Genomic DNA, 27,619 nt, shown 5'->3' with positions numbered 1-27,619 from the left:
AATAAGCATTGAAAGAAGTTTAATATGTTGAAAAAAAAGTAATCAGTACTGTGTGTTTAAAAAACACGAATAATTATGCCATGTTGAAAAAAAAGCTATGAAAAGTGTAATTTCATAGCAGGTTATGTTAAGGTGTCTGAAAAGTCATAGTATAATATTTTGCAAAATATTAACAAGTTACTTCAGTTAGTTCATTAGTTTAATAATAGTATAGCATGTCAAAAAAAAGATGATGAATAAGTCATGTTACAGTGTTTTCAAACAGTCATGACAAAAGTAGTAGTAGTAGAAAAAATGTCCAAGAATAATATATAGTAAAATGTCAGTGAAGCGCATGCCACTGATACTCAGAAATTCAGAGGAATGGATACGAGTTGTCGAGGGCTTGTTTTTTTTTTTTCTCACAAAACCTCGCTAAAGCCAGAGGTGTGAGCAATGTGCCTCATGAGCGCGCCACAGAGGAACATGTGTGAAGGGCTGGAGTACCAAGGAAGTCCTTTCACCACTGAGGACGTGTAAATGAAGACGAGCCGCTGTGACATCACTCGACAGTTATTCCTTTGATGCCTTCAATGTAAATATTGCCTGTGACCTCTCAACATACAGCTGCAGAGGATCCAGTGAGCCTTTGTACTCGTCACCAGGCCACTATTAACAAACATGACGAATGCCTTACAGGGCCTCCACTTTTGCCAGGTGTTTAGACACAGGGTTTCACCAAAAACGTGAAAAAGGGCATCTTAAATTGGATGTCCGTTTCTTTATTCACTTATCACAAAGTCACAGCTCTCTTCACAAGCGGAGGGAGCCAGCAGTGGTGAACAACATGACTGACGGCGAAAGGAAACTCCACTGAATGGCACCAACAGTCTTATACGTACAATTTTTCCAAATCAGAGGATCGGTGGTTCGTTTCCCGGCTTTGCTAGTGCATGTTGTTGTGTCCTTGAGCAAGACACTTAACCCCTAATTGCTCCCCGTTGCTGTGTCTCCGGTGTATAGAGCAAAAATATAAGTCGCTTTAAGCGTCAGCGAAATGACATGTAATGTAATAATGTAAACACTATATTCTCTGGAAACTGAATGCCATGGGTATGCATCCAATAGTTGTCAAAATATTTCAGTCTAGACCAAAGGAATGGACTGTTTGTGAACAGTCAGACGGATGTTCAGAGTTCAATGTGGAACTCTGCTGGGAGAAGAATATGTACGATTTGAGCCAATATTTTCATCTTCCTCCTATGACATGTTGCAAAGAACAGAACTTTCTAAATGATCGTTAGTCCCAAAACCAAACTGTGCAGGTACACAGTACAATCATTTCAGATATGAAATACTTGAAGACAATGGTTACTGTAATTTCAAGACTTAACACACAAGCAAATAAAAATGGGTGCGTTTTACCAATTTTATTCATTCACAATTTTATAGAATTATTATTCTACATGAACAGAATAAAAATAACTCTAGATCTCACATGAAAAGCTACAGTGAGATTTTCCTTTTAACTGAAATTAAGGGAGATTCATTTTATAATCCGTATTATTCTGCAAATTTGTATCTATAAAAGATAAAACTAAAAATGTCATAGTTTATAGTTTGGTTAAAAAATAAAAATCACAGTATACAGTACATAGATTCCTCCCACAATTTGCACTCATCTAAAATGATGATGTACAACCACAATCAACGAAAAGCTAAGAATGCAAACAAAAAGAACAGAAAAACAGACGTTTCTTTTACAAAGCACTGCTGGTAGCCACTACAGTCGAGGAGGTAGCTTCCTTACTTAGCATCCCATTCTTGATTACTTGCTTTAGTTTCAAATAATTTACATACAAATGAAAATAAAAAAACAGCCTACTTACAAAAGAAAGTGTACAGTTTCACCAGATGGGAAATCTCAAACAATCAACGGACATTTTTGGTTGGTGCGAAGATTTACACACCCGGTCGAGAAAAATGCCTACATGGGAAACGGAAAGAAAACAAAATCAAAAGATCCAAATTAAATGGTGCATTATAAGTTATTCATATTACAAGAATGCCTTGTTGGTGGAAGAAAATGTTGCCCTACATTGCCTAAATTCCTGAGCACTCACATGACGGGCACTTGTGGCTACACGCTCTGAGGGCGTATCCACCTTTAATGTGAACAGTCACGCTTCAGCACACCAAACGTCAGTCAATCCTCGTCACACGCAGTTTCACTCGGGTCAACTCTTGGCGTGAAAAGATGTCCATGTTAATAAACTGTACTATGTAATAATGCTGTTCTCATTAACTGTACAATAATCCACTGTGACCTGTATGTACAGTTAGTCTCTATAATGCAACCGGATTGGAAAGACTCCTCTCATTTTTAACATGTGCCTTATTTTCATACTTTTAGACCGATGTGCCACTTTTTTTCTGGTCGAAATTACTGCACTGTAAAGTACCTCAAAAAAAAAAAAAACAACCAGATCCACACTGCAGATACTTGTCTTTAAATATCTGTGGTTGGAAATAATTACACACATCTAAATTATAATAGTGCATTATATACTTTTTGGCACTGCTTAAGAACGTTCTTGTTGACTCAGCTGGCTGCCAGTCTTTCACATCATACTGGAAGAAGTGGAAGAGTGGGATTATATTCACGTGTTTAACTTGGACGGTATTCATGGGTTTAACTTGGCACTCACAGGCCTACTTATGTTTAATGATTTTAAACCAACAAGAAATGTATGTCAGCTATCACTCTTATCTGTACGCAAAGCATGGAGGTAAAGCAAGTTAGCTTAGTTTAACATGAAGTCTGATTGGCAGCCTTGCTCTGTCCAAAGGGAACATATTAGCACACTTAAAGGTCACTTATTTATTATTTGTATCTTGTTTATTTAATCCTTCAGTTTTTGAATGGATGAAAATATGCTAAGCTAAGCTAACCAGCAGCCAGCTGTCGCTTAATATTTCGCATAAAGATATGTGATGAGTGTTATTGAGTGTCACATTACTGTCAGCAAGACAGAGTTAATATATTTCCAAACATCTATTATTCCTTTGATTGAAGGGAACTTTGTATCATCAATTTTAAGGGTTTATTAAAAGTAAACAAGGTAAAACTCAGCGTACTCAACAAAGTAAAGCCTCTACAATAGTTCTGACGGACAAAGAAATCATCTGACCATCTGATAAAAGCAGGTCTTATTTAATTATTGCAACGCTACCATTATAAAATGGAAATGTTTGTTGAGTTTGATGAAGCTTTGCAGTTATGACAAATAAAAAGATTGATAATCAAACGGCACGAGGGGGAAAACTGACAATAATTACCAAAAACCTCACGTGTGTAATAGTTTTTGGTTAAGAACTAAACAAAGAGAAGTGCTGTCGTTTTGGTGAATGCTTGGGTTGTATTGTATATTCATCATTCAAAGGCCACCTGAAATCATCTCCACCCTCCTGCTGCTCACACCATAAATAACATCGTTCACCGCCACTAAGCATAGCTGTTGTTATCACAGTGATGTCTGCTACTTTTATCACATTCTTAGTCTTAGTAAATTAAAGCAAAGACATATTTATTATAGACTGGTGTTTACTTATATCATTCTCACGCTGATAGTTAACGATCACGGGCAGGCAGGGTAGAGGTTATTGCCGTTACATTATACCCCTCTGGTAGGTGAAGAACACCTGAAAGTTACATTCACACAGAAAAGTCTAGGATGATTATTAAATGTGCTACATTTATGAAAAAATAAAATAAAAATCAAAGTATAAAATCAACAGTTGCTGTGAAGAAACCCTACAAATGTACAAGGTGTAATAATTAAAATTGAAAAAGCTTATAAGCACAGGTAAAACCGAGAAATCACAATATCTTTGACACACACTGAGTCTCGCAACAAAATGAGATCCAATCAAAACCAAGAGGCAGGCACTAGTGGAAGATCCTTTGTTGACCAGTTTGTAACTTGATGTGCTCAGTTTAGTAGAAACGGTCTCATGAAGTTCAAAAAGCACACTAGGTTCCCTTTAAATGGTGGGTTGCATCAGTCTACACAGCAACTACAAACATAAGTGCTTGTTGAAAAGTATTTTAGCAGGGTTGTTGGCACATTTTGTCATTTGATATAAAAGAGTTTATATTTTCTTGTAGAACCTAAATTCACATGACAGAGATCTGTGCACACAGACGTTATGGAGCTCTGAAGCGTCCTCAGTCCTTGACTCGAGGTATGTTGTATGAGTAGTGTACCAGAGGAAGGCCTCTGCTCTGACAGAAGCAGGCTCTGCCACAGGCCTGAACCTGGTCTGAACTGTCCGACACAAACGAGTCCCCCTCGTCTGCGTATTCAGACTGAGCAGAGGGCGTGCTGCTCTCTGCCCAAAACCCCTCGGCACGTTGGCAGACTGCTGCTCCCGCCAGGAGGGTGGGACAACTGTGAGACTTTATCAAGTGTCTACAGACTGTGGAGGACGAGGGAGAAGAGCAGGTCCTGGCATGCAGTGCAGCCTCACACTGTTCACATACAACTGTCTCTCCACAAAGCTGGGAGTACATCCCACAGTCAAAGCCCAGGTGGGCGGAGGAACCACTGTCTGTGAGCTCCGACCCTCCGCCACCAGCATCTCCGTGACTTTCAGCACCAGCCTTCGTCTCTCTTGTCAATCCTCCGCGGCCGCGTAGTCTCAGCCAGTCCTCCCTGAAGGCCGGGCTGAAGAACACGTACAGCACTGGGTTCAGGCATGCAGGCAGCGGGAAAAAAATGAGGGTGACAGACTTGGCAATCTCCGGGCCTCCGGCTGTAGAGCCGGTCAAGAGAGGGGCGAAGGAGAAAGCTGCCACGGGGCAGAAGAAGATGCAGTTGGTGAAGATGAGCCAGGCCACGTGCCGCAGTGCACCTGTCTGCTCCGGATCTGCCAGCTCCACCCTGCCCAGGTGGCAGTACAGCTGGGTGTACACAGCTGCAGTGAACAAGTAAGCCAGTGCATTGAGGAGCACCAGAAACACTGTAACACTCAGAGCTGGACTCTCTCCACCAGCAAAGGGCAGGCAGAGAGGAGAGGCGGATTGGTCACTTAAACTCAGAAGGGGCAGGCAGGCTCCAGCAGCAGCCAGCAGCCCGAGTAGTCCTGCAGCGAGGCTGAAGCGTCGATCTCCTCTCAGGCAACCGCGAGGGCTGCTGACATTCCTCCTGGGTGACATCATTACCTTCCCGAGTATCGTGCGCACGGCCACGCTGCGTTCAACAGCTGCCAGTGAGAGTAACAAGACCGCCCACTCTGACGAGAAGACAGCCAGAGCCCCTGTGACCTGACAGCCAGGGCCCATCTCCCACCACACACCGAACTCAGCAAACGAGCCCCAGGTGGCAACGTCGAGCACGGTCAGCACGCCAACATACAAGCCAGTTAGCAGGTTGGCCAGGGCCAGTAGACCCATCAGCAGCCGGGCAGGGGAAAGAGACGGAGTTAGGGAGCGGTGGGAATGGCCTGCTGCCCTGTGCGTGGTGGAGAAGGTGGCCACCAGCACCAGGCTGTTAAAGACCAACGACACCAGACAGATGAACCAGACGGTCAGACGAATCATCCAGTTACCCAGCAAGTGCTCACAAGGCTTGAAAGCTCCTGAAGACAGACACAATGTGGTTGCGCAACAGTTAATAATACTTCATTTCACATTATAAAAATATTTTTGTGATATTTCAAAGCTCTTCAAAATTCATGCACGGACACATAACAAAGTATATTAAAATCTGTTTATTGCTTACCTGGTGAAGGAGAGCAATGCATAATCATTGAAATTCTTTCCACATCGTCCCCTCCTAAAAAAAGAAAATGTCATGAAAGAAATGTTAAAACGGGGATCTTAAGTAGCTGGTCCAAAAAAGTAGTTGGGTGTAAATAGCAGGAAGTATGTTAACAAAATGATTTGATGTGACTTTCCAATTGGTTTTTACTTGCTATATAACAATTAACAATAGTTTGATAATTGCATCTTCCATAACATAAAATTATAATTTTACCATGGTGTTTAACCAAACTATTATTTAACAAGTAAAGACTAGTTTACCATAATTTTGGACTAATTAAAGTATGGTGAATAGGGCACGTTATTAAGTACATTTTAAAAAGATAATTTCACCTTTTTAGTAATTAGGGTAAGGGACACATTTAAAGTATGAGCATGTGAGACATAATGGTATTGACCTTTAATAAATTATAAATCAGCCTATGTGCACAGACACGCACACAGTATACACTTTCTTGCTTTTTCAAAATGTTTGTGAAGCTTCCGTCAACTTTGCACATTGTTACTGAGACAGACAAACTGCACTACAAAATATGTGAACAGTTAAAAAAAAGGGGCCATGCCAGAGCAGGTAAAATTAAAAACACAAAACAAAGCAAAATTGTCATACGTCCAACATTCATATCTGATCTCTGGTGGTTTGGCAAGAAATAATGTTATTATCATGCTAATGTACCTGGAGGCTAATGTAAGACATTTTTTTGTTGCTTTTATGTAAATAAAACAGAAATAGTTGAGTCAAGATCATTCCCACCTGAAGATTTCTTGATGTTTTCCTCAGATGAACCTATCAATGAGTCACAGCCAACGAAAGCACAGCATTGGTAGGCGTAAGGGACAGAGATGGACCTGCAAATAAACAATGTTCATTCAGAAAGGCTGTGAGCAACCTGCTGTGGTCCAGTGCTGAAAATACAAGTCGTCCAGTACCTTAATGCCTCATTGGGAAAAGCATATATAACATGTTTGTGTGAAAATATAGTTGACATGAAGAATATGTAAATGTATAAGATCATTTCTAATGATTAAATAATAGTGGTATTGTGTAGTTTATATGTATATATCAATCATTTGAGATGACATAAGGAAAACTGTCTAACGGAATCTGTGGATGGGTTACTTCTCATTTACTTTGTGATCTTTATTTTGAAAATTGAGATTTCAGCAAGTTATTTTACAAACGTGTAACTAAACTTTGCACAATTTCCAAATCACATTGTCTATAAACATTTTCCATGACTCATTGGTATTTTGTGATCTTAGTGAGTGGCGGAAGAGCGCTGGCAGAAAATGAGGAGAGAGATCAGTGGGAGATCACAGGCAACAAAAGTCTCCAGGCACCGAAAATGAAACGTGTCGATTACATAGTCAGCACCAAACAGAACACTTGACATAACACAACTTGACAGGAGATCACAGAAGTTCTTCCTCACCTGAGTTTGGGCAGGTTTTTTGCAGTCAATACATTTTTCATCTGCGGGTTCCCCGAGAGTTTCAACTGACTGAGTGCGCTCAGTCCAGTTGTTGGAATCACAGTCAGAGAGTTCATACTCAGATCTCTGCAAAAGGAAAGAAAATACATAAGCAATGTCATTCTGTACACAAAAGTAAAACTATCAGAGGGGGTAAATTAATACATAATAATAATAACAACAACAACAACAACGCTCCTCAGTCATACTCACAGATTGGTGAGCGCAGTGAGGGAGAGGAAAGCATCTCTGTGGATAACTCGGATTTCATTTCTACTCAGGTCTCTGTGTAAAACAACAACCAAATGAACTCACATTGCACACAAAAATATGTATTTCTACAGCATCCAATGTGTGTGACTGAGTGGACTTACAGCAAACGGAGTGCAGAGAGACCCTGGAAAGTGTCCCTCTCTATTTGTTGAACATGGTTATGTTGAAAGCTTCTATAGATTGAAAACCATAATTTAGGGGATGAATACCTTTAATACTTCCATTGTTTGTTATTGCATCATAATCTTTAAATCTCAAATTATAATCCGTCTTCCGAGATTTTAAGATCAGTGAACTGACTGCTACATGTTCAAAACTCACATCTCCTGCAGTCGGATGCAGCCCTGAAGGGAAGGCAGCTCCTTGATCTCGTTGTAGGACAGGTCTCTGATGGAGGAAAACAAACAACTTCAACAATTAGAAAAATGGGAAGAATGACAATTTTTTTTTTTTTAATTTTTTAGTCATGCTCCACTTTGAAAGATACAATTGGTCCACAATAAATTTCCCAATACCTCAGTATGACCCATTTACTAAAATGGCCTTTTTTGTTGTTGTTGAATGAATGGTGATAAGGATCATGTCTGTAGCAGTGTTAAAACTATAGTTTAACCATCAAACTGATAAAGGACAATTTCTCCTGCTCCGCTAAGTTCATCTTGATCTTAAATCTTCGACGAGTAATTATTTGCAGAAGATATATTTTGAGCACTACTGCAGAACAGGGAAGGAAAAGTCTCTTACAGCGTCCGAAGTAACTTGAGGTTCTCACACAGATCAACTGGGATGAACGATATCTGGGTTCCTGACAGGGTCCTGGGAATGAAAAGTCCTATTAGTCACTCCAGAGACGCACAAAACCACAAAGCATGAAACGATGCTGCATCCAAATTCACTCACAGACTCTCAAGATTATTAGTCCACGTAAGGATGGGGAAGTCCTGCATCATGCTGGCCCCACGCAGCATCCTGAAGCACACATGATGACGAACAGGAAAATCACAGTCAGAACATCAACGCATGAGTCGTGGATTGGATTTAAAACACACTTAAGTTGTATTCAAGTCAACAAGTTCAGACAAAACTTTAAACACTGATCTGTCAGGAGTCATGCCTGACAGCGAGACTTACAGAGAGTGCAGGTCAGACAGATTTTGGAAAGCCGAAGCGCCCACGGAGGACAGAGGGTTGTCGTACAGATGTCTGGGAGGGCAGCAGGAGCAGAGGGGGGAGAGTTCAAACCAAAATCATTTACTATGCAAGAATGGCACCATCTTCTGGACATTCATCTACTGAAGCCTCACACGGTCAGCTGATACGGTATTTGTGTTGACCAGAAAGCATACTGTACACTGTTCTACAAAAGTGAGTTATTAGTGTGCCGTCTGTTTCTACATAGTGTCACTGAGTTTGACCTTACACGGTTCGCAGCAGGGGGTTGTTATGGAAGGCCCCTTCAGGTATGGAGGCAATATCATTGCTGTGAAATCCCCTGCAGGAAGAATATCAAGAACACAGCGTGAGGACACTTTGCTCCAATAAAATCCTGACATAATGAGTAAGTTAAGTTGACGTATGCTTAAAAAAAGACCAGAAGAAATACTATAAAAAAGGCAAAACGGCTCAGTTCAAGCAAAGAAATACAAATAAAAAGGTGTGGATTAACTATCAGTCTACTACAGAAATCAAGGTATGCTATTGATTCAAATAATCCTTTCATTAACTATATAATGTGCAAAAAAAGAAGAAACTAATACTTAAGCTGTGTTGCCTTCAAAAATAAAGCACATATGTTGAAACATAAGATTTCAGAAAGATTTAATAATATTATAATAAATAGGATGCGAGTCATTGTTTGCCTGATCTGTATGTGAACAGGATCAGAGAATATTTAGGTTTTAACAATTCACTGAGAGTAACAAAAAAAGAGGGCAGGTTATTTGACTTAATTTCATGTGTACTCTAGTTTTCACCTCGTTTGGTTCGGAGCTATTTTCTCAGATATGCGTGTGTTTTAAATCACATAAAAACTAGAAGTTCTTCTTTCTCTGATGAGTTAACTGGTCCCTGACTTTAGCGTTGGTACCAAATGGAGAACCAGAACCATATACTCACAGTTCCTTGAGTTTGGGCAGGGCCTCTATTGCTTTGGGAAAAACCATCATGTTGTTGAAGTTAAGATCTCTGGGAGACAGATAGATTCAGGAAGTCAGCACTATTGTCTTGCATTTTGACTTGGGTTCATTCCACTAATCAATGGTAAATTAAAACAACAAATTATATAACTAAGCAATGATAACAGGGGTATTAACTTATCTGATTCACTCTGACCACTGTCAGCACAAAGTCAAGTACTTATTATAAATAACTAGGATAAGTAGCATTGTTATCAATCTAATACAATAAATGACTTGTCAGCTGAGCTGAATGATTTACTCAAGCAGCAATAACTAATGAAAAATTAACCAGTACAAATGCTTACAGGACATCCATATTCCCAATGACCAATCGCTAGGGCCCTAGAAATGTATTAGATTATAAAAAGTCATAAATTGTGAAAAGGTTCCAAGAGTCTATCTCAGCAATGCTTTTGTTTTGTTCAACACAAGATACTCAATTTGCAAAGATATGAATCGATAGAAAAACATAAAATCATCAAATTGGAGAATTTTTTTTTTTCGTTAATGAATGCTGGAAATGAAAACTTATTATTAAAATTAGAAATGTTCTGTTGACTGACTTATCAATGAATCCCAATATAAAGCAGCACAAGCAGATAAACAGCACACTGGAAGGCATTGCAGAAAACTAACTTTTATAATTAGAATATAGGCCAACGTGTGGCCTGGTGTCCGCTGTGCCGTGTTATAATGTAGGAAAATGGAAAAACTGGATCAGCCTTTGCAGATATCTCATTTTAAATGTATGAGGACATCCTCAGTCGCCTGTAAAGGTGTTGTACAGTAGCCGTTTGTCATTAGGTAAAGCCGTCATGAAAATATTTTTTATGGCTGTGTGAGAGGAGGAAGTGAACAGTGGGAGGGCAGATTTGATAAGCATCATGTACTTTGCTCTATTTATCTTAGAGCAATTAAAGGAGGAAGTGGACACAATGATGTCTGAAGGACCGGAGCAGAGGTGGGTGGGGGAGCTGTTCGCGCGCACACGCACGCACACACACACACACACGGCTGTATGACTGCACTCACAGTGTCTCCAGGTTCACAAGTCCAGAAAAACAGGTGTCACGTATCTCCTTAATTCTGTTGTTATGAAGATGTCTATAAAAGCAAAAGCAGTTTTAAACACACGTTAGATTTTCATACCCCAACAGATTTTAAATAATCTATCACATTCAACATAGGTTGTATTGCATCTTGTTTTGCAGCTTTTGTATGAGGTTCCACAAATAGTCTCTGAATACTGTGATTTATGAATCAGGAGTCTCTACTGCAGTGGCTATCCTTGCCTAGTAGGTTCAAGGTCTTTTCTTCCTGTTTACCCTGACATGGTTATGCTGACCCTGCTGCAATACCACTTAAGTGTGTGTGTGCGTAGTGCGTTTGCATGCACACACACACACACACACACACACACACACACACACACACACACACACACACACAACTAGTTCCTTTAATGGAAGGTTTTAGCTCTCCTCCATGGATAAAACATCAAATCTTGATTTTACTTGAATGCTCGGAATCGAGCGACTTTTTCCAAAGTGTTGTTAGCATTCAAACCCCAATGGCATATTTCACTGCAAAAGTGTAAGCAAAAACACAGCAGGGCATGAGTAGCTCCCCGTTTTGTTGACTTATTACGTGTAAGCAGTGGAAATAAATACGAGAGCATGTTTGTGTCTGGAATCAGATTTGCGGTTGTTTAGAGGATACATTCAGAGATAGAGCAGGAAACATCGAGAGGTAACATCGAGAGGTACTTTGCATTGGTTTGTGGTGACATAAGATACATAAAAAACTAAATAGGAATTACAACGCGTTTAATTTAGAGCAGAGACGTAGCAGCAAAGTCATGCTTTGCTACGCGTATGGTACAAAGTCAGACAATGAGACAAGAACACCCAATGACTTCCACTTCTTTAGCTACTCCCTCAGGTTATTTTAGTCAACACAAGAATGTTTTCAGTCCATGTACCTAGTTAATTAAGGTTTTTAAAAAAGTACTCCAGCAGGTTGTTCCTGTTAAATTATTGACTGTATAGGTCTGTGAAGACTGCAAGCGAAGTCCTCATGGCTGTCCCGGGGACGTTTATTTTAATGACCCTGAAACCGTTTTTTACTCGATTACATTTTATATTAAGTCCCAGAAAAAAACATAACTTTTGTAGCTTTGTTTAGTGCTGATGTGAAATACGCAAAAAGAGACAATTGACTGCAATGGGTGTTTTTTTTTTATCTCACCCTGCACATTGAGGCCAAGGCTGACTAGTCAAAACCATTAGTGAGTCACTACTGAGCAGATCTTTACTCAAACCACGATTAAAATAGAAGCGTAATATAACTTACAGCACAACTAGACTGGTAAGGTTTGCGAAGGCGTTGCCTGGTATGTACGAGATGCGGTTGAGCGCCAACGTCAGAGCCTGAAGGTTCGCTTGGTGTCTCAGAGAACCGACCGGGACCTCAGTCAGGTTGTTATCATCCAACCAGAGGTGGCGCAGCTGCTGAAGGCCTTCAAAACTGTCTTCTGGAACTGTCGTGATGTGGTTTGCATCCAAGCGACTACAGAACATAGGGACAAGGAAAAAAGGTATCTTATTCATTAAATTCATATGATATTGACATTACCTCAAGCTTATGGCACCGCTATGAATGCCTTACAAACATCAATAAAACAACAAAGAAGGTTTTATATTTATCATATGACACAAACGCAATCGTTACTTTCATTTTATTGTCACTTTTCTGGTCTCGACCCAGTTAGTTAAAAGCAGTTAGCTGCACACAAAGCTCCAATTATTAGGTTTTATCACCAAGGCTTCAACCAAATGTGGACTTCTTCAAGGCATTGAAATATCTTGTAAAAATGTTCATGCAATGAGCAGTACCAGCATTCGTCACAGCTGAATGGCGTTTGCACCTAAAATGATTCTTCTCAACGGAGAGGAGCAGAAAATCGGAAGGTCTCGGAAATCTGATATATTTACTTTACATTTTTTTGCGAAAATGTGAATATAATAGAGCAGTATACTCAAGTTTTATGACATGAATATTCAGGTTAATGTTGACTGTTACTCATTGACTATATTGTACTACATATTGTGGCCCTGCAAACAGATGAAATTCTGATCAAGAGCCAATAACTTGGTGGTATAAAATGACATTATATGTAAGCAGTATTATGAATGCACAAGTCTTTTTTTCACCATCACCACCCTGTTTTCTCCTGCTATCCTCCCTCAGCGAGTGTCTCACCCTCCCTCAAAATTCCTCAAGTGTCTGGGCTGGAAGGAAAACAGTCTTGATTGACACTCAGCTCTCTAAACCTTTATACAAACCGAGTACTGGCTCTGTCAAAGCATATTACTTCAACTACAGACCTTAAAACCCCTTACAGAGAAAAGACATCTGTTATAAAGAAAGAGAGGAGAAGCAAGGGACAAGGGGAGGGTTATAGAGGGGTGATAATAGAAGAAAGCTGGACTTTCATCAAGTTTCTCCAGCAGGATTAATTTCTCCATTGGTTCCTGGAAGTGGCAAATATAGAGACATGTACATATCATGGCCTCAATAATACTGACATTCAGTGGTCGCAGAAAACCGATGCAAAAACTGAAGGCGAGCAGGAGCAGGATATTGTGAGAGGGCTGACAGTTAAGAGTAAACACGTGGAAAAACAGTTCCTGGAAAACTCAACAATCCAAAACAAGAGAAAAGTTAGCAACTGATATGCTGAATAAGACTGACCTACATTTGCACAGGGCTATTGCAGGGCTTAGTGCAGCAAAAGTAAAGTATGTGATATGAGTGGAACCGCCCCTGGATGACAGCAACCAAATCTTGAGTAAATAATTGAGATTTCAACAGTTATTCTCGACTTGGAGTATGAGTAAAGTCGTTACTCTCATGCTATGGCCATCTTACAGTAGGATGATTGGTGCTTCTATTCTTAACGTTAAAGACGTGTTTTGTTGTTTAAAATACCAGATTTTAAAGTGTGATTTTCCAGTGCATTAAATAGCAATCCATCTGATAGTTGTTGAGAAATTTCACATAAAACCACAAATGTGAACTGCAAGATGGTGTAACTAGAGAAAAATCATGAGGATTCATCTTTAAAAAGGACCGTGTCTGCACAACATTTTAGTTTTTAGTGTTTTATCCTTGACACAATGAATTAAAAAAACTGCTACAAATGATCAGGACAGTCAAAGCCTAAATACTGATCTCAATTTTCTATAAACCTTTATTGCATCTCGTCTGACGTTCAGACTGAGAAATCGGTGACTTCAAAGTAAACTCCTTTGTTTGCATGAATTTGGTTCAATTGATTTTCAGCACCAGACGTTTGGATAAATTAGTTGATCAAATTGTTCCATAGTACTCCTGTTGCTTTTAATATTATCTTTGTACCAAACAACCACGTTCCAGGCAGTCGCTAACAAACACTGTGCATTCTACGCATGACAGAAAACTGTGTAAAAACACTGCAGTGCTTTCTATAACAAATACACTGGTGACTGAAGCGCATCTTCTCGTCTAACATAGTGGACAAAATAACTTGTATAGTAAATGCGGGACGGAAAGGTCCAATGGAAACTCAAAGTTCGTTGCGCAGACAATTGTGTGTGTGTGTGTGTGTGTGTGTGTGTGTGTGTGTGTGTGTGTGTGTGTGTGTGTGTGTGTGTGTGTGTGTGTGTGTGTGTGTGTGTGTGTGGCATAGGACTTACAGAGACTGGAGAGAAAGAAGAGTCTTCAGGGCTGCACCAGGGACCGTTTTCAGCTGATTATTCTGGAGCATTCTGCAGGTAAAAATGGCAAAAATGATGACTTCAACTCAATTCACAACACTTTCTTTCACTATATACTGTATTTAAAACACTGTGTATCCACAGATACAGCTGATGCCAACTATTTAAGGGAGCTTTGTTAGCCTCCTCTTTGTGGTTTTATTGTTGATTACGTGGCGCCACACTGAGCGACGCTGTCTTCATGGAGTTTTTGCTGATTCCTGATACTGTTGCCAAGCTGATGACTTAACTTAAAACACAGACCGAGTTATAAAAAAGGTAGCCATCTGCATGTTTACTTACAAGAGCCTGTAAAATTAAATATGTTTAATATGGTTGCACCATTTTGTAGAAATAGGGGCTCGTTTGAGGTGCATATGGTCAAAACACTCGTTTGTTTTCACCTGTTTTTTAGAAGCAACAATGTGAATGAATCACTTGATACGATAAGCTTATAAAATACCTCCATGTGTTTGTGTTTTCAGTCATGTCACCAAGAGCTCACCTGTAGATCAACAGGACTTTGCACTTTTGGCCTGTTGCAGAATCAACAGGGCAGCGCTTTGTGTGTTGTTCAATGTGTTTGTGCAAGCACAGTGGGGTGTGCTGCCCAATGTGAATTATGCAGAACTAAATTTTACACAGGAATTATTTGCAATTCTGTGTGAGGTGTTTTCACAGCTAAAGAAGGTGTTGGGGCAGGGATGGAAAAAGGCATTTAGTCTATCCCAGGGTGGATATAAATTGTATAACTATGTTTAAGTGGCAATAACAGACAGCACCACAAACTGCAATATTTACTCTCTCCCCCAATATGTGGAAAACTTCACACAGTCACAGCCATAAGCGTGTGGGTTTGTGGTGACGGCGATGGTGGTGGTGACAGGGGGGTGCATGCTTACAGGACTTTGAGCTGATGCAGTCCAGACAGGGCTTCAGGGTGGATGAATGACAGGTCATTCCCTGCAAGTCGTCTGTAGTGAGAGAAAGAGTCACACGTATATCATTTGGAAATTTGCCAAACTGTTTCAAAGCTACAAGTTACATTTCTGAATAAAGCAATGCATCATGTTTAAAAAACCATGCACATCCTGTCGCTCAGTAGATTAGGTTCCAACTCTCAGGCTGAACATGGGGTTTGGGGTGTCAAAGACATGTGTCTGTGCCTTTGCCTGTTGTCACTTAGTCCGTCACTCACAAGAGATTAGAGCTGTTCCTGGATATCCCCTTTTTAGATCCCTTTCTGAGCCTCCCGAGCATTACTATTCAGTGCGTGAAAAACTGATTCACCCCTCTGAGGCTGACACGAGCGGTCCAGCTTTGTAACAGTCTCCTCCTTGTAACGTTTATCAGTGGGAAGCTTCTTCGGTCAATACATGAATTACTTTAGACTTAGGAGACACCTCCCTTTCCTGTTGGGAACAGGATGTCTATAGGAAACAGGGGTGTACATAAGTAGGGGACTGACTGGCTGACTGGGACACAGAGCCCAAGTTTACTGGTCTTAGAGATTAGCAACAAATGTATCACGCTGCAACGTGAGTCAGACCAGACCGAATTCCCTGCAACAAGAGCTGCTGTTGGTGTGAGACAGAGGATCGAGGCTCAAGACTGTGTTAGAAGACTGCATACCCTTCATGTAGACTCAAATCTCACACATTTCCCTAAATTAGAGAGCCACTTCAACCTAAGGCATTTTTGTAGCATAGCTGCGAGTTGACAAGTATGAATAGCTGTGAACCAGTGATTATCTGTTCCATGAACATACTTTATGACAGTATTAGGAAAACAGCTCTCCAACAAAAATGTTAAGCCCCAACGAAAGTTTTCCCTTCCAAAATTAGCACAAAGGTTTTCACAAACTAATATAGGGGCTTTATCTGTCCATCTGAAGGTCATTTTTGCTGTAAATATCTGTATGAATGCAATTTCTTCCTGTTATCGTCCATCCTCTTTCCTGCAACAAACCATCATTTTTATATCTGCATTTAAAAATTAACTGTCAGTAGACATCTAACTTAAAGCAAGTGATTTAAACGTCCAATGAAGCTTCTGGTCCACAGACGGTATGGACAATGGCAGCAAACAAAAACATCAGATCTGTGTAGAGCAATTAAGATAATGTCATTGTCCTGAAATGAATACATTAAAACAAATGCCATATTCCCATCATATTTTTTACATTGTTTTTCACCTGTTTGAGGTTCAGCACTCTTTTAAAATGTAGTAATTTTGTTGTGCCCTCCTTTTCAGCAATGGCTTTGTGTCACTTCGCCCGAAAATCAGTGCCACCAGCTGTTTATCTCTCTGAAACATCCATAGCTTTCAATTCCAAGACGTAATCTGCACTTATAGTCATGACTGCAGTACAAGTTGTCACACGCAGATAGATGCCTACAAGTTGAAAATGACACAAATCTTGCCTGTAGCTGGTCATTCTTCTTGATTTAAAAATATTGAGGGACCAATGTGCCTAAAATATCAATATGAGTTAATGCCAGAAGAACTCACACAACCCAGAACATGCAATCATTGTCACAAGCCACAAACCACCACATGTAAACACGGTTTGACAAATCATTCAGATATCCATCAGGTTTCATAACATAAAGAGCTTCTCCTCCTCTTGCATCTCTCAACAAATGCAGTACATGTCCCCCTAGGCTTTGACAAGGAAAGAAGAATGCGCTAAATCCCGTTGAGAAAAAGCCAAATCCTCTCTTTGTGCAACACCACTCCTATAGGTCTACCTTTGTCAAAAGCAAATTCACAAAGAGGCCCGTCGTGCACTCTGGCAGTTAAGGGCAACAAACATAATTAAGCACAAACACATTTTTTGTTCTATATATTTTTGCTGAAACAATACAAATTTACTTTCTTTTCAAGAACTACTGTGGCAAATAAGCACCGCTCCCCCACAACAGGCTCCCACATGTCGTACACACCTTTTTGTACCATTGTTGGAACAGGTAGTTGTGAAAATAAGCCTGTGGGTTAATTTCCTATGTTTATCTTGGCAATGTAGATATTTTTATTGCCATTTCCAATAACCATGTAACAAAGTTGTTAAGTTAGAGGAGCCATTTCAGGTGTCCCTGTTCCAGAAGTAAAAGTCACATTCATTTTCCCACAGTCACTGTGACTCACAGTCGGAGCACTTGGATCAGAATCACACTTCCCTGGTTAAATCAACAGCACAAGAGATTATATTGGAGCAAAAAAAAAATACAATATGTGCGTGCGTAGCCAAAAACCCTTATGGAGAGTTCAAATTTAGACAGATAGAAAAAATAATCTTTACAGCACGTTTCAGACAAATGGATGGAAAACCATGTGTTTTACAAAAAAATACACATTACACATTATTTATGTATTTATATTTATATACATACATACGTGTGAGTGTGTGTGTGTGTATGTATTACATTATTATTGATATGTATATGTATCACATACATATACACATCAATAAATAAAAAAAACATAAAACAACAAGACACTTGAAATCCTTCTGCCAACAAAATGCAGCATATCTAGACCCAGATGTCATTACTGCAATTTGCCAGAGACCTATAGAGAGCCTATCGGTCATAAGTTATTTCAAGACTATAAACAAACTGCAAAGTCGACAGAGAATATCTGTCATCACGTCTGCAGAGCTTTGTGATGCCTTTGGCAAGAAAGAAAGAGAGCAGAGGAGCTTGCGTGACTACGAAGTAGGATATATTCCTCCCTCGTCTCGTCTCCTGTCCTGTATGAGGATGTCCCACTCTCTTTTCTCTTCCTGATCTCTTTCTATGTCAACTCTTTCTCTCCTTGTCTTTGGCCTCGGGGCCCATGCTCTGGTTCACTGACATTGTTGCAGCCCTGGAGCGAGAAAGTCCTCCACCAAAGTTCACTGAGACAAGCCTGCAGATTTGTTCCCAGGAAGAAAAAAAAAAGGTTAAACAAACACATATAAACTGAGGGTACATGTCAATCAATGACACCCTGTCGACAGTCCATCCACTATGATGACCAAAGGCCAGAAGGGAGTAGTAGCAAGACTGGGTGTTTTTCTTTTTTTGCCTTGTTGCCATGGAAACAATTGTTTTGTCCTCTTCCTTCCTGCCTTGCATTCCTCCACACAATGCGATGAAAAGTAAATTGCCTTTCGACAAAGCAGATTGGAGTGGTGTTTGGAAAAGAAGAGGGTGCAGACTCGTCCGGCTGAAAGATGCACGAGAGCTGAAGAAACACCCGCAAAAAGGTCAAGTGGAGCTGGAACCGCTAGCGTTTGTTCACTCACTGGTCATTTTGCTTTCTCAGGGCTGTATGTTACCTGATATCAGGTAGACAGATTTTATCTCTGAGTCTCAGCAGCGAGTCAGACAGCACAGTGTTTAAAGAGTAAAGAAATAACAAGCACCCACTAAGATTAGAAGTACACTACTCAACAAAAGCCCAAAGCACAGATGTGCTGTTGCCACCCTGATAATCGCATAAAAGCAAAAATCCACACAGGATGTCATGTGACCGTTGCTTCAATACATGTCGTCTCACCTCACCTTTTTAATTGAGCTTTACCGCACCTTTGTAACCGCCCTTGTTCAATTCATGAATGGTTGAGTGATTTGTAACCTCACGTAATGCTGCGCTTATCTTTTTCAGCTGAGAAGAAGGGCAAGCTGTGCACCTATATTGCGTGTGTGTTTTACAGCCCAAACTCAAATAACCAGGTGCATATTATAAGCCCTCATGTCAACATCGTACAGAGTAAATACATCATTAGCAAGAAGAAGAAAAAAAGTGGAGCATGTACTCACAGTTCTTCCAGATAGGGGAAGTTCTTGAATACAAATGCTGGAAGCTCAGTGATGTTGTTCATGCTCAGGTCCCTGTGGAAACAATCAATCATTTAAAAAGACGGCTCAATCTCTGAATGAATTCACATTCAAATCACTCTGATAAAAACGTTTCATCAATTACATTTCAAACTTTTGTCATTTCAATCATGTGTATTGCTTCGCGTTTGTAATTGTAAAAAAAAACAACTTAGTTTTCAAAAGTGATGTGTAACCTTATACTTTCTGACGATTATCTTTGAAAGAGGCTTTCAAATGCATAAATGATGCAGTTAAGATATTAACACGGCAAGGTTTTTGGATGCATAACATAATACATACAACCAATAGGGTAGCTGCGTCACCAATCTTTTATGGCAGTTTAAGTCTTTTAACTATGCCTGCACGAGTTTCTTGAAAAATCCCTTCTCTCTTGCCCCAGGGATCTTCATTTTTCAAACTAACTTTCAAGTAAAGATAGGCATGTAGCAGCATGAAAGATATGCATGCAGGACTTGATTTGCTTCCCCACAAAGCTAATATGAGTATAGGGCTTTTATTTTTATAATAATAAAAAATACATACGTATTTGCTACTGAAAATATGTTTTTTTATTAAGCAACCCCCTACACTCCGTTCCCTCTCCAACTGGCCATCTTGAATTTCACTGCCAGATCTCTCTAGGACCTTGTGTGTGGGCCCCTGAATCCAACGAGGATCGTATTGCCCTTCCACTGCAGTCCCAATTACACGTGCGCATACACACACACGCAGACACACACCCACACACACACACACACGCACACACAATCCCTGCAACCTATGCCCCATCTCCACTTACCTGGTTATCCAATTACCACATAGACTGTGCAGCTACAACCAAACTTTAATCAACATCCAACCACTCCGTATCGTTCTTTTCAACCCAGGCAACATCTCTGGTGGTGCTTTCCAACCACTGCTGCAAATCTGCCACCACTGGTGGTAAAACGGATACATCCCCTAACCACATTTTAAACCGTTTAACTAAATCTTCTGCAGACTGTTGACTGGTTTGGTCTGAACCACATGCAGGGCTGGGGAGAACAGGAGGCCTGCATGACTATATCACACTTCCTCCCTCCCTCTGTGCCTGGCTGCTTTACTCATCAAGGCCCTGGCCTGTCTCGGCTAAGATAGATTGAAGGGGACACTAAAAATGCAGCTGTGATAAATGGTTTCAAGCCTAAACGCTTCTACAAACAGGTATCAGTTAATTTCTATCCCATGTGCCATTTGGCTTCATTTTAGCAGAAAGGAAGCACAGAAATAATCTCAGAGGGAGCAGACATGCTTTGAGAAAAAGGAAAATAAGACCACTACGGTGAAGCTTGAACATATTCTGTAAGTCAAAAAAACAAAAATGCCATTTCTGTGCAATTCAGTTAACTCAGAAAAACTACAAACCAAACGTGTTTTAAACTATGGATAGGAGCTTGATTGAAATGTTACATTTAAATGCACAATTGCATTTTTAAACAGTATATAGTCATCATATACTGAAATTATGTTTTTAATTAGACTATCAATTTATAATGAATGAGATGAACAGGACATACACTAGGTCTTGTACTTCTGTTGTTGAGACCTGCTAACGTATGTCTGCTTTTGAGCATAAAGAATATCAAGTCATAAGTCTACACAAGTAATGCATCTAACCTGTTGTCTTTCCTCTCTGTAGTAACCGTGCATGTTGCTCTGTTGATACTTTCTGACACTTCCTACAACCCAGCGTAAGATTTAAAAGATGTGCAGAAAATAAACTAAAAATTCTCCTGAAACATTATTAAGATGCATGTGCAACTTTAAAGTCCTGACCTGTAGCCAATACAACTTATTGGATAAAATTTGAATATGAAGCATTTCCTCCCATAAATATAAATAATATAACAGCTGTCCACAACACTTCAATGAAGCACAAATCTGCAGCCAGTTGCGCCTACTGTTTGTAAGTCCTGGTCTGGTTACAGTGTGCTGTCTAAAATACTAAATAACCACACAAATTCAGACAAAGAGCCTATTTGTTAAATCACTATTTTCTAATATTCTAATCATTTGACAAAATGTGCTTCATTGGATTCTGTGTGAAACTATTTCAAAGAGCACAATAAGCTCCATAATTGCAAACTAGAATTACCGCCTAGCCGTTGTATGACTCAGTCAATTGACAGTTTACATCCATGTGTCCAAAATGTTATCGCTTCAGCATTTTTTTGTTGTTGTCTTGTTAGACATTTATGTGAATGCCATAATTAGCATGTACAGTCTGATGTTAAGGCCAAACATTTGTTTTGTGAGGTTACAGTGACCTTACACTGCATCCACTTCTAATCAGTTTATCCTTGGGAAGTGAAAAATGTGTACCATAGTAATAGAAATTTACCTTAAAGGCATTCCTGAGATATTGCTTTTACGAGGATGGGACGGACGGACTTGAGGTCGTAGTGACTTTGACTTTTGACCACTAAAATCTAATCAGTGGCATCCTTGCATTCAGATGGAGGTCTGGGCTAAATTTGAAGAAACTACCTTTGGGCGTTACTGAGCCATAGTGTACCACCGGAAAGACAACCTGACAACATGATGCCTCCGGCCACCACGATCTCTGGCTTACTTTAGTAAATCTTGACACCTGACCAAACCAAACAACCAAGGAAGGAGTTAGATCGAGGTCTTAGCCAAGAAGGAAGAAACTGCAGTGACATAAATTGATAGTGAATTGACTCCTGCTGGAGGTTTCACCAGAAGGACAACAATCCTTTCAGCACTTCACAAATCAAGCCTGTGTGGCAGAGTGGGCAAAACAAACACACCCTTAGAAAAGAGATGCACATGAACAAAGGTCCTGTGGTCTGAGTCAACTACAATCCAACATGTGTCTGGGAAACCAGTTAGAGCTACTGTATAGTTCATCCATCTAATACTGTCCAACGCTGAATAATATCAGATTGTAAAAAAGCTCAGGAAATTACAACAGATGTGTACTTAATTGAGATTAGTTGGCAACGGTTTGTTTTCAAACCATGCTTTTAAAACAGATAGGAAGCTGCAGCTAAAGTTTACAAACCATTCTACTTCATAAAAACTTTTTTTCTCAATTGCTCTTCCTTTTACACTTTAATTTTAACTGTATCTTACTTAAAACACAGTTTGACCAGATGTTGACTAGCTTTACCTTATCTCTCCTCAATTCAACAATTAAAATAAAGTACCTGGATGGAAAAATGTAAGACCTTACCAAGATCCCTTTAATTTAAGTTTTTAGACCTTTTTAGAAATCGTGTTTACTGGCATCACACTCTTTTCTTTTTTGTGATCTGGCACTGATTGACAACTAGACTTCTTTCTTCTTTCCACAAGACAACAGTAGCTGCATAACCAATAACGCATTAGGCCAGTGATGCAATGCTTCGTAATTTCCTCAAAACCTACAATCAACGATGCTGTGTGTAACCAATAATTAAACTGTTGCACACTCCCAGGCCTTTTCATGTTTCACTTTAAGTACAGGAACAATGCCATGATAAGCATTGCTATGCAAAGTTTTGTCAAAATCTACTCAGCGTTATCAAATATAGTGTGTGAGATGCATCAATAGACAGTAAATATAGACACATTTAGAAGTTAAGTTATCTATATTATACCACATTAATAACGGTTAGCAGTCATTGTATGGATGAATAGGTGGGATGTAAAATTAGCAGCTATCCCTTCTGCTCCATTTCAGACAAAACAACACTTAAAATGTATTCATAGTCCACCTGAATACATGTCAGCTACCTAGGAATACCTATAGGATAGTCGTTACCAATGTTGCATAAAGATTAGCTTTCAAGCATCTAGCCATCATTTTCCAAACACTCACCCACTTATTTGGCTTTGTAGTCCCAAGACATGACAGTCTTTACTTTGATGAAATAAGTCATCGTTAAAAACAAACTACCATGTCCAAAGACTTTGGTTACCAATACAACTAAACATTAACCATATTTACAATACAAACCATGTAAGTTGAAAACCGGTAATATATGTGTAACCAACTCAGCTTGGGTTAATATTTGCAGTTTTGAATACTGGCACAAGATTCAGAAAACTAGAAACGGTGTAATGGGGGATGGGCATAGGTCTGTAAGTGGAGGACAGTGTTGGGGAGAGAGCGCCGTTAATATTCTCTCATCCACAAGTCATCCTGTTTGGGAGTGGGAACCACTGACTGGCTCCTTTCACCTCTGCTAACCAAGAACAAAAGTATCATTCAGTTAAAAATGGATTGAGGGCACCAATGGTGAAGCCGGCAAGCTCCACCAGCAGAGTGCAAGACCCCTGGCGCCGCCCCTCCTTTCCCCTAAGTCTCAACCTTGTTCAGGGTATGAAAGGACCAAACTACCAAGAAGCAATCTGTAATAACCCTTCTGAAAATGCACAAGAGTTCAAGCAAACACTGTATCGAAATAGTGTGAGGGACTTGGTGGCAGGTAAACTACATACCTTCAAAAGGAGTGTTTGCTTTGTTACTGGCTGAGGAGCCTACTTTTTCTCTCATCTGCTTTTCTGTGACAGGCCTGTTTCCATTACAGATGCCAAAACTCAAGCCCCTGTGAGCTGTAGGTGAAAGTCCACTCCAACCTCGTCATCTGATTTATTGTAAAATGTTTTTTTTGTATTGCCATGAGATTTAGTTAAAGCAAAGTGTACAAATCAACATCTGAGAGTCAACAATAGAGGTCACCTTAAAGTAATTGTCCTTGTATTGATTGAGGCCTTCTTGATATCTGAGCAGTGCTACGTTTACCAAATTTGCAGCTTTCTTCGGCTTGCCGGCACTGACTAGACTATTTTTTTTTTTTTTTGTCAGTGTCTCTTAGTTATTAAACTGGTTGTGAAGACACAATGACTGCAAAATAACGAGCACAACTTCAGTTAAAATGTTGTAATGCCAAAACACTCATATGGGATTTTTTTTCCTTTACACATCAGCAGACCATAGTGGGTCCATTAGCCCTGAGAGAAGGAGCCCTTGCAGCTGCAATATGTCTAACTAATCCATCATGATCCCTAACCCCAGTGCTCCACATACAAAAGACGAAGGGAGTGGGAGAGGACAACTTAAGTTCAAGAGACCAGGAGAACAAATGAGAGCAGGACAGAGAGGGGGACAAACAACCTTTCACATATTTGTGAAAGGTTGAAGCGAATAGATGAGGCAGTTTAGAGCTTCAAATTTGTCACAGAGCATTTAAATACCCATGTAAGAAGATAGCATAATCTTAAAAACAACTCATTGTTTTCTGATTTGGCATGAAATAAGCCTACAGAGTATCAGTAACGTCTACAATATAATTTTGTTGTGGTTGAGCAGTAAGACTGCCAAAAATAAAGAAAACATGTGTTGAGTCTCAGCTGTAAGCAGCAGAATTTAGTGTGAAATGTCGCGAGAGCCCAAAATATGAATCCACCACCACTTGTTTACTTAAACCAACACTTTCTGACAAATGGGGATTTCAAGTTGCACATTAAATTAGTTCTGGTTTAGCGAGGCTTTGGCCACCATTCTTAAGAAGGTGGCAAAAAAGAGCACAGAGGTTCTCCAAACAAGAACAAACCCTAAAACCTCAAGGCAAGGTGACTGTGAAATATAGGGCCATGTAAAATGGATAGGTGCCTATGTAATCTTTACGTCACAACTTCTATTTATTTTTGAGGGAGAATAGTAATAACAAAATGACACAATAGATTACTGTTTTGAATGCTGTTGCCAAGGTGGTTACTTTAGCTTATGATTAACCCTGAGGTTGTGAAACCAACTGAGCAGTTTATTCATGGGGCAATCATCAACTGTATCTGCACCACCCCATACAGATCCCACCTACCTGGTGCACATGCGCTACACTTTTTTAAAAAAGAAAAGTGCCCTTACATGAAACAGTAGTTAAACTCTTTATCAGACTTGTGGCGAGAATGTATTAATGGCCCTCAATTATTTTTTATTAAACACAATGCTGGCTATGATCCACGCATTACTCAACCATATCTGGCCCTGAGTTTGAACTCACCACTCCTAACTTTACTTTGCGGTTCAGTCACATAACATTTTCTTACCAAACCTTAGAGGGTATCTACATTAAAATGCATGTGAAGATGCAACTTGCTGCTGGACAACAGATACAAAATAACACTTTGAGGAAACATATGGAGGGCTGGCGCCTGAATAGGGCTGAACCGAATCATGTTGATTTTAAACTGGGGGGAAAAAAACTCATTAACCTGGCTGCAACAAATTGTTGATTAATAGAAAATGAATCAACAATTATGGTTATTGATTCATCATTTAGTGTTTAATCAAGCAAAAAGGAGAAGAAAAACAAATATGTAGACAGCATTTTGGCTCTACACACGTATGGTGGACATTTTTCAAAACTAAATACAGAAACTAATAATTATTCTCATTATCGAATGTGTCAGTTTTTTTCTTGCTTGATTGTTCATCAAAAAGTAGTGTGGCATGACCGTTGTAAAGTCCAAGATGATCCACAATCTCAAAATATTAAGTTTAGTATACTACCTACTATATTTTATAAAACTGCTAAAATCAGAAAATGTTACCTACTCACTTTTAAGTTCAACAATAACTTGTAAAGTGATTAATTGATTATCAAAAGAGCTGCAGATACGTTTTCTGTAGATTTATTAAACTGTAAAATCATAACATCACATAATCACTAGTTACATCTTACATTACACACGTATACTATACCATTAGTGGAAACTGTAAGCTGTCTTAATGTTGTTTCATAGAAGGATTCACTTGTAGGCTCCAATTGAAAGTTGGTACAAGTTGTGCAGCTCTAGCTGTGTAACTGAGCTGAATAAGTTTCTAATCAATATCCATGTGCCATAATCCTCAGACTCTTCAACAGCTTGATTAGGCCATGTTGTTCCCCTGTTGGACCATCAGTAGAAAGTTGCCCTGTGTTGCATGTGCATTACTCACTTGCGATGTAAACACAGGCCTTTACGGTAAGGCACTTCTAAGTGCACTGACTTGTGCTGAGGTTTCCCAGTGGATCGGTACTTACAGGTAGTAGGTGAACGCACTGAGCCCGGTCGGGATGGTGGTCAGCCCTCTCCCGGAGCAGTCTGCACCCCCATCTTCATCGCAGCTGCATGAGGGCGAACAAACGGCAGTCGACTGCCCTTGACCGGCGGCTCCAGGGCGAAGGAAACACCACAAACATATCCAAAACAAATCCACACGCATTGTCTCCTCGTCGGTTCAGGTGGACGCGGTGAAAAAGGGAGGCCTTTCTTTGTGGTTTAATTTATTCCGCACGTCGACTTTTCATGTGGTCGGTCGAGGCACGAAGAGATGAAGCAACAAAAAAAACAAACAAACAAACAAACGTATGACGCCCGAGCACTTCATACATTCACGAGTCCGACCCAAAAAATGTCCCCTTAACCGGTCCAGCTAGCGGTAACAACCAAACGGAGTCTTCGAAGAGCAGCGTTGTACATTGCTGAGAAACATGGCTCAGACCCTGTGCGTGTGTCGTATTAGTCCATGGAAATAAAGTAGCAGCGCTGGCGACAGGAGCGGTAGCCTACCTTGCGTTTTCTGCGTTTTCGTTGTCCCATTAAATAACCACACGCGCGCGCACACACACACACACACACACACACACACCAAAACGCCTGCTAATGCGTCGCTAACAGACTGATCCAGTGGCGGTGAAACGTTCAGTTAAAAACATGCCGGCGGGCGACTACGGGTTGTTTCCTTCCTGAAGGAGCACAGACAGTTTTCAGCTATTGCTCACGTTCCCCTCCTCTGCTCCTGACATCAACAGCATGCTTGTAGCTCTGCAGACACCCTACCGGACAACCTGCAGCACTGGGCCCGGCCTGTGCAACACTCAGACCTGCACCACCGCGTCACAGTGCCAACTGCTGCACACTCACTAGCGGCTCGGGGGGAAAAGTCAGGTAACAACTGTGCACACAAAGTTTGGAGGTCCCGTATGGGGAGTGGGTATGTAACTTAGTACATTGGTGGATGAATAATCAGAGTTTAGATTCTTTACTTTGGATTAATACCACACTGTGGAAATACCAGGGGTGGAAGTATTCAGTTATACTGTCTTGTAAAATATACAATGTTATAGTAAAACAAAGTATGCAGTTAAACTTATTTTTTATTAAAAATGAACAAAAGTTAAACAAATTGTACAACTACCCG

The 27,619-nt window shown here is 40.1% G+C and overlaps 1 protein-coding gene across 1 annotated transcript; it reads right to left on the bottom strand.

Moving 5' to 3' along the window:
• Window positions 1-1,477: 1,477 nt before the first annotated feature.
• On the bottom strand, window positions 1,478-27,389 carry lgr4 (leucine-rich repeat containing G protein-coupled receptor 4). Its single transcript, XM_068580501.1, has 18 exons — window positions 26,460-27,389; window positions 19,327-19,398; window positions 15,424-15,495; window positions 14,462-14,533; window positions 12,078-12,293; window positions 10,758-10,829; window positions 9,664-9,732; window positions 8,969-9,040; window positions 8,680-8,751; window positions 8,449-8,517; window positions 8,293-8,364; window positions 7,870-7,935; window positions 7,650-7,721; window positions 7,489-7,560; window positions 7,237-7,362; window positions 6,558-6,652; window positions 5,763-5,816; window positions 1,478-5,619 (listed from the first exon to the last, which is right to left on the bottom strand). The coding sequence occupies exons 1-18, from the start codon at window positions 26,639-26,641 to the stop codon at window positions 4,208-4,210; spliced, it is 2,937 nt and encodes a 978-aa protein (XP_068436602.1). The 5' UTR covers window positions 26,642-27,389; the 3' UTR covers window positions 1,478-4,207.
• Between the last annotated feature and the right edge of the window lie 230 nt (window positions 27,390-27,619).

The sequence above is a fragment of the Clinocottus analis genome, unplaced genomic scaffold (genome assembly GCF_023055335.1).
Source record: "Clinocottus analis isolate CAN_PGR_092001 unplaced genomic scaffold, fCliAna1.0.p SCAF_1, whole genome shotgun sequence".
Lineage (NCBI taxonomy): Eukaryota > Metazoa > Chordata > Actinopteri > Perciformes > Cottidae > Clinocottus > Clinocottus analis.
Note: the sequence above shows the minus strand (reverse complement) of the source record. Positions and strands in the feature narration are given on the sequence as shown.